The 8,324-nt window shown below is 38.7% G+C and overlaps 1 protein-coding gene across 1 annotated transcript; it reads left to right on the top strand.

Moving 5' to 3' along the window:
* Positions 1-4,638: 4,638 nt before the first annotated feature.
* Positions 4,639-8,324, top strand: gamt (guanidinoacetate N-methyltransferase). Its single transcript, XM_014990922.2, has 6 exons — positions 4,639-4,956; positions 5,964-6,109; positions 6,197-6,260; positions 6,478-6,545; positions 7,265-7,375; positions 8,063-8,324. The coding sequence occupies exons 1-6, from the start codon at positions 4,779-4,781 to the stop codon at positions 8,201-8,203; spliced, it is 708 nt and encodes a 235-aa protein (XP_014846408.1). The 5' UTR covers positions 4,639-4,778; the 3' UTR covers positions 8,204-8,324.

The following is an 8,324-nucleotide window of genomic DNA, read 5'->3' as shown; positions in this document are numbered from 1 at the left end:
TGACTTAATTACTGCCTTGACTGTGTTGTTGTTTCAGGAATCGGACCTTTTTGGAGTCTGTTTACTCCAGGTAAGAATTAATTGATTACTAAATTAGTTGGCGATTATTTCAATAACTGGTTAATCTGGTTAATCTGATTAATCGTTTCAGTCTCTGTCCTCTTGCTGACAGGCTGCAGCCCTCCACATGACCCCACCAGGATAAGTGTGTGTAAACGACGGATGGATGAAAATCTGAAAATCAAGCCCACTCTTCTCAGAACTATATTTAGAGCCACTTATCTTTTTCACTGCAGATGATGTGAATCACAACATTATGTGGTGAATCACAGCAGACAGACCAACGCTCGGGAACAGATCCGCTGATCATCTTTCCCTCTAATTCCTTTTCTACTCCATTAGATGAAGCTGAGCGAAGGTCCTTGTTGCTCTGCAGGGTCTCATCATCCACCAAACCTCTTACGGGCCTCTTGATATCCACTCCCTTCAATGACACTTTGCTGCACTGAATCTCACTTGCATGCATTAACTAATGCATTCTGACACGGGAAACAATAAACCACTACTCTTCTGGTTAGGTACAATATTCACACCTCTTGAGCTTTCTTTTGTCACGCTACAACCACAAACTTCAATGTATTTCAGTGGAAATTTATATGATAGAACAAAGGAGAGTAGTGGATATTAATAAAGGTGGAAGGATAATATACATATTTTTTCTATTATATGCAGCTCTGTTTAAAACTAAGAGCCCAGTGAACTGTGCCCCATTGAAAACCTCCTGTTATTCCACCAAATATTCATGTCTGAGTTAAAACATTAGTATTGTTGTTTCTAAATTAATATTAGCTTCTTTGCATTATTTGAGGTCTGAAAGAACTGTATCTTTTTGTTATTTTGACGCTTTCTCATTTTCTGCAATTAAATATCAAATTTTTGCTTGGTGGAGTATACAGACTGAAGAAAATGTAATTTTCTGAAATAACACAATCAGAGCAGTAATCAAGCCAAAAGTATACCCCTACATGTGGCATAGTTTTAGCATCATCTGGTTCAAATTATGTTAAAAGAATTTTCCTATGAAGCACAAATTATTAATCAGTTAATCCAAAAAATACTCAACAGATCAGCTCTACACTGTACTGATGCCAAGTCAAGCAGAAATCAGCTGAGCTTTTCACATGTTGATGTTAAAAGTATCTTTTTAGCTGCAGAAGCAACTTTTATGAACACTAAAAGGAATACTTTGAAATTGTATTTCAAACAATAAAATGTTTATTTTCTTATTTGAAATAAGAATTGAATTTATTTGTTTTTTAAAGCATTTCTAATATGTCATGTCAACTTTATTTATATCGCACCTTTAAAAACAGGTTTGAAACTGCACCAGCGTTGTACAAAAATGATAACACAGTAGAAAATAAGTTGATGAAAAAAGAAAAAGAAAAAAATGGTAATAACTGTGGGCAGATCTAATCCTGTAGGTTTAGATTAAAAATCTGCAGAATGCACCGATTGTTTAAATTCAACTGATGAATTAATTGTAATAATCAAAAGCTAAAGTGACCCTGAATATTTCACACATACAGGTGCTGGTCATAAAATTAGAATATTGTGATAAAGTTCATTATTTTCCATAATGTCATGATAAAAATTAAATTGTCATATATTTTAGATTCATTGCACACCAACTGAAATATTTCAGGTCTTTTATTGTTTTAATTTTGATGATTTTGGCAAACAGCTCATGAAAACCCAAAATCCCTGTCTCAAAAAATTAGAATATTATGAAAAGGTTCTCTGAACGAGCAATAAAAATAATCATCTGAATCAACAAAGTAACTCTAAACACCTGAAAAAGATTCCTGAGGCCTTTAAAAACTCCCAGCCTGGTTCATTACTCAAAACCGCAATCATGGGTCAGATTGCTGACCTGACTGCTGTCCAGAAGGCCATCACTGACATCCTAAAGCAAGAGGGTGAGAAACAGAAAGAAATTTCTGAACGAATCGGCTGTTTGCAGAGTGTTATATCAAGGCACCTCAGTGGGAAGTCAGTAGGAAGGAAAAAGTGTGGCAGAAAACGCTACACAACGAGAAGAGGTGACCGGACCCTGAGGAAGATTGTGGAGAAGGGCCGATTCCAGACCTTGGGGGAAGCAGTGGACTGAGTCTGGAGTAGAAACATCCAGAGCCACTGTGCACAGGCGTTTGCAGGAAATGGGCTACAGGTGCCGCATTCCCCAGGTCAAAGGTCAAGCCACTTTTGAACCAGAAACAGCGGCAGAAGCGCCTGACCTGGGCTACAGAGAAGCAGCACTTTGGACCACTGTTGTTCAGTGGTCCAAAGTACTTTTTTCGGATGAAAGCAAACTTTGCATGTCATTCGGAAATCAAAGTGCCAGACTCTGGAGGAAGACTGGGGAGAAGGAAATGCCAAAATGCCAGAAGTCCAGTGTCAAGTACCCACAGTCAGTGATGGTCTGGGTGCCATGTCAGCTGCTGGTGTTGGTCCACTGGGTTTTATCAAGGGCAGGATCAATGCAGCAGCTATCAGAAGATTTTGGAGCACTTCATGCTTCCATCTGCTGAAAAGTTTTATGGAGATGAAAATTTAATTTGGTCTGGAATCGGCCCTTCTCCACAATCTTCCTCAGGGTCCGGTCACCTCTTCTCGTTGTGCAGCGTTTTCTGCCACACTTTTTCCTTCCTACTGACTTCCCACTGAGGTGCCTTGATATAACACTCTGCAAACAGCCGATTTGTTCAGAAATTTCTTTCTGTTTCTCACCCTCTTGCTTGAGGATGTCAGTGATGGCCTTCTGGACAGCAGTCAGGTCAGCAGTCTGACCCATGATTGCGGTTTTGAGTAATGAACCAGGCTGGGAGTTTTTAAAGGCCTCAGGAATCTTTTTCAGGTGTTTAGAGTTACTTTGTTGATTCAGATGATTATTTTTATTGCTCGTTCAGAGAACCTTTTCATAATATTCTAATTTTTTGAGACAGGGATTTTGGGTTTTCATGAGCTGTTTGCCAAAATCATCAAAATTAAAACAATAAAAGACCTGAAATATTTCAGTTGGTGTGCAATGAATCTAAAATATATGACAATTTAATTTTTATCATGACATTATGGAAAATAATGAACTTTATCACAATATTCTAATTTTATGACCAGCACCTGTACATAAGTACGCAATGTAGAAAAACACATCCATGCACACACTCTTTAGAGGAAATTAGCACCAGCAGTTAGGCTGGTTTTGGATATTTTTGGCTGTGGATGGAAGCCGTACCCAGAGAGAACTATTGCAAACGTCACTCAAAAAGGTGATTCAAACCCAGGACATTCTTGTTTCCTGTCTCTGAAGTTTTAATGTGTTTTTTTATTTTTCAGGGTAGATTTAATTGTCCTCCATGCAGATTTAACTCTTTTCAATGGAACAGCTCAGACACGTCTACCAGGACAGCAGCTGAATCAAAGGTATTGATATAAGTACTTTGTGAGACCAAAAGTTCAAATTCCAAAGATTAAGTCAGATTGATACTCTTAACAGTAGAAGCTGAAAGCAGCAACTTTTAATATGTTTTCCAGAAGCAGCTGGATAAGCTGCTTCTGGAAAAAGCTGCCAAAAGAAGAGTCATTTGATTTATTTCATGTTCAAACCATTGAACTTTTTCTTATGTGAAAACCACAAACCGGTATGTTATTGGTGTTTTAAGTGATAGACCAGTAACTCTTAACCTTGGTCATCAGGACCCACGTTTTAGATGTGTCTCTGTTCCATTTCACCTGACCTAAATTAATACACTTCCATTTGTAGCGACTGTTTGCCTATTGCTAATGGTGAAGTGCCTCAATATATGAATATTTATGCAGTTTTTACATTTTTCACATGACAGATCCTTGAGAAGATCAATCCAAGTAGGGTTTGGCCAGTGGTGTCCAAATGGTGAAAAAATACTTTATAGACAACAAAGAGAAATTAAATATTGTTGTAACTCTTAATAAAAGAGTTATTGTAGATGGTTATAACTGTAGGAAGGAAAGGTTACAACAAGACAGACTGAAGACACTCTGTTTTTCTATTTATATTTGTGGCCCCAACCACAATGTAATTTCAAGAATGATACAAATGTTTTACAGGAGGCATTAAAAATGATGCAAATGGACACAATTTGTAATTTTTTACAGTTTTTTTTGTCTTAAAATGGGAGGTTAGCAACATTATTATTTTTTTTAATGACTTCATAATCTATGCTAGAAAAATTCAACAATCAGAACACTGTGTGCTTTTCTTCAAGAAAAAAGTAAACCTGTGATACCTTTATGTTTAGGATGAACAATTATCTAAAGATCCCCTTTTTTATAGAAATCTGACTCAGTCGTTTGATTCATTAAATATTGCTGAACAAGTACAAACATCAAAATTAATTATTTTGTGTTGTTATTGAAAATAGAAAAAACAACAACAACAAAACAGTAGCCTGCAAGTACTTTAAAAGTTGGAAAATTTGGCTCAGAAAAGCCATCAAACTGGTACATATAACAATAATGATAATCCGTTATTTCCCACTGAGTGAGTCCTCTTATCTTCAGAGGATCTTGGGCTCTTAAATCTTGGAATGTGTATTTGCGCTTTTTGACCCCCAGTCACACGATTGCGGTGTCAGCAGTTGTGAGCTCGATATAAACCACCGCCTCCTCCACTTTCACCCTCTTCTGTGTCAGAGAAACCCTCCAGTAGAGCCCGCCAACCGCAACGACAGCAAACCAAAATGACCTCCGCTCCTCAGCCCATATTCACCAAGGGAGAGGACTGCAAGCCCTCCTGGCACGACGCTAACGCCGGGTACAATGAGGCCGACACACACCTAGAGATCATGGGCAAGCCGGTCATGGAACGCTGGGAAACCCCGTACATGCACTCGCTGGCGACCGTTGCAGCTTCTAAAGGTAACAGCGGCCGGGAAGGAGTGTGTATTATCGGGCATCGCGTTCTGCCGCGCGGCTTGTCCGATGTTGAACTCACACTGCATGAACTTGTCATTTAAAGAGACAGCAACACAGAATATTCTAAAGGAATGCGTTTTTTTTCTTGTGTACACTTAAAAGGCGTTAAAATGTCTGACAGAAAAGTGTTAGCTCAGCTGAAAATATAAATGTGTTAATATTTTGTTAGAGCTCTAATGCGTAATATTGAGGACTACAAACTACAAAAATAGATTTAAATATTTGCAAAAACATTTTTTAGAATATATACAAAGATAATAATTTATGTATGTGAGTATATAAATCTGTAAATATATTTTCTATTAACCAAAAGAAGTTTACAGTTTACAGTTGCTTTGATTCTGTAATGGTGAAACACATGTTAGTGTGAGAAGCATGGTGGGCTGTGTTGGTGAGTACTGCAGCAGCTGTTACTTCACTACTGGGAAAAGGCCAAGAAGTCTGCAGGGGGCAGAGTGCAGTTCTGCTCACATACTTTCATCTTTGAAAGCCAGACTGATCCAGATGTTTCAAAGAATGCAAAAAAGTTTAAAATTCAAGTTTAATTTGCACAGTGAGAATGATATATTCAGTTTATTTCTTAGATTGATGTGCAAATGCATGTAAAATATCTACATTGTAAAGGTTTTTTTTTTATTTGGAAGCAAATTCGGCATCTTAGAACAAATTTCCTGGAGGGTGCAAAAATATAAGCAAATCTAAATATTTCTGATGATCTGAAAGCAATTAAAAGATTTTTCAATCATTAAATAAAAGACTTAAGCATTAAGTTTTATAAGTTACTCCTCAACATTTCTGTGCAATCACTTACTCTCAATGCCCTACAGCGTAATAAATCACACATAAAGTAGAATACTGACAATTTTAGTTCACCCTGAACATTTGATGGGTTTTGTAAATGTCGTACTAGCAGGGAACAGATGAAAAGTTTGGTTCTGTTTGTCTGACAGGCGGTCGGGTTCTGGAGATCGGGTTCGGCATGGCCATCGCTGCCACGAAGGTGGAGTCCTTCCCCATCGAGGAGCACTGGATCATCGAGTGCAACGATGGAGTATTTGCCCGTCTGGAGAACTGGGCCAAGTCTCAGCCTCACAAGGTCATTAGACTCAGTCAGTGCAGTGATAACTGAGAATGGAAAGTTGGTAAAATAAGGTGCTAGTGAGCCTCTTTTTTCCTCCTGCAGGTCGTCCCTCTGAAGGGTCTCTGGGAAAACGTTGTTCCAACCCTGCCAGACAATCACTTTGATGGTGAGACATTTCCTGACGCATTTCGTCATAAATGTATAAATTACTGGGAACAGGAACGCTGGAGCAGTGCTGGGCTAACTGAATGTTTTTATCTGTGACCTGTGACATCATGAGCTAAAAGGAAAGCATGACTGACTGTAGAGAAGAAATAATAAAAAGAATAAATAAATAAATTCAACTGCATGATGCATGCTGCCACCTCTGCCTTCTCTTTCAGGTATTCTCTATGACACATATCCTCTCTCAGAGGAAACGTGGCACACTCACCAGTTTGATTTCATTAAGGTAAGTGACTGAAAGAAGCTAAATTTCTAAGCTGAATCTGCAGCTGAAACTATTCAGCCACTTTGTTGGTTCTATTTAAAGCTAATGGCAAAAATAACAAGAACTCCTATAATTATTTTATTTTTAAATACAGCAGCAGAGGTTTGTTTTACATTTTTAGTTCATTTTTTGCACAAAATCATTCTTAGTTTATGAGATATCAGTCTGCACAGTTCAGCCTATATTGAGCTCCTTTGAAAAGCATTAATAGAGCCTCCTGCACAACCATCAAGAATGCAGCAAGTGGTTTCTGGGTAGGAAATCAACAGCTAAACATGTCTTTTCCAGCAGCCATAGGTGATGTGCTGGGGTTGCTAGGTAACAGCGCAGCCCTCGTTGATTGTGACTCAACAATTGGAATATTTTTGAAATGGCTTGTTTTTCAGACACCAAAAAATATAAACTTATTGCCAAAAACCAACAAGTTTGGACTGTATAAAAAAACGTATAAAAACATGCAAAATGTGACTTTTGCATAATGTGTCCCCTTAAGGTCTTTTCAGAGTTTTATTTGATTTCAGTTTAGTCAAATACATTTTCTAACAGCTCCTGTGTTTACCATGTTATTATTGAGGTGGAGGATGAATTGTTTCTGTAGTCGGAGCCCAACGAGACCCCAGACCATCTTATTATTATTTTTTATGAAGGGAAAATTAACGCTGTGGTTTCTTTACCTGCAGGGTCACGCTCACAGGATGCTCAAACCCGGAGGCGTCCTCACCTACTGCAACCTGACCTCCTGGGGCGAACTGCTCAAGGGAAAATACGACAACATTGAGAAAATGTTCCAGGTTTGTTGCCTTGATGATCTCATCAAAATCAAATCCTCCGATTATCTGATTATTGTCTGCTTCTCTACAACAATTCCCCTGAACTACTTCCCATGATCCAGCTACGCAACCGAAACATAAAGACAGTTTTTATAAGACGATTTGGCCGTATAAATTCACTACGTACTTTAGCAGGACCCTCCAACTGCAGAGCTACGGTTCTGCAGCTTTTAGATGATTAGAGCTGCATCCTGATTAATCCCATTAATTGTTTCCGTCTTAAACTTGACGCTGAAGAGGTGATCCGATAATTTGACTCGGCTGCGTTGCAGCAGAGATGCACCTCAAAACGTTGTAGGGATGTAGCTTTGGAAAGCTGTAGATGCAGATCTCTGCTTGTAAAACATGCAGATCATAATTATTATTAATGATAATGATAATCTTTGTTTTAAAAGGGACAAATGGTGTAAATGTCACCATTTGAATTTCTGTATCAGATTATAGCAGAAGCTAATTTGCATCTGCATTCCTTTGGATATGCTGATGCTTCCAATGCAACAACCATTATCACAAGAGACACACGCAGATGGTGAAAACATCACTGCGTTCACCTGAGTTACCTGCTGCTTTCATGTCAAGGTTGCTGCTGATAAACCGAATTGGACCGCACGCCGACCGCCTCTCTCTGTCTCTGTTAATGATTTTCAGGAAACCCAGGTGCCCCATTTGCTCGAGGCCGGCTTCAAGAAGGAGAAGATTAGCACCACCACCATGGACATTGAACCACCCACTGAATGCAAATACTACTCCTTCAAGAAAATGATCACTCCCACTATTGTGAAAGAATAAAGGACGAAGACGCCGCCGCTGCTGCTGCAGCCTTTTTATATTCAGATGTGCCTTTTGTCTCCTGCCAATCACGTATTTCACTGTACAACGTTTTAATAAAACAAACTCCATCATAACTGCA

This window comes from Poecilia mexicana, unplaced genomic scaffold (genome assembly GCF_051168715.1).
Source record: "Poecilia mexicana isolate PSO_F unplaced genomic scaffold, ASM5116871v1 scaffold_4, whole genome shotgun sequence".
Classification (NCBI taxonomy): domain Eukaryota; kingdom Metazoa; phylum Chordata; class Actinopteri; order Cyprinodontiformes; family Poeciliidae; genus Poecilia; species Poecilia mexicana.
This window is presented reverse-complemented; position numbering and strand designations above follow the sequence as displayed.

What these genes read in the sequence shown, in the direction of transcription:
- gamt (XM_014990922.2), top strand. Translation starts at nt 4,779, where the DNA reads ATGACCTCCGCTCCTCAGCCCATATTCACCAAGGGAGAGGACTGCAAG. An exon ending in CCAAGTCTCAGCCTCACAAG is followed by an intron (nt 6,110 to 6,196) that starts GTCATTAGACTC and finishes TTCCTCCTGCAG; the next exon opens with GTCGTCCCTCTGAAGGGTCT. An exon ending in ACATTGAGAAAATGTTCCAG is followed by an intron (nt 7,376 to 8,062) that starts GTTTGTTGCCTT and finishes AATGATTTTCAG; the next exon opens with GAAACCCAGGTGCCCCATTT.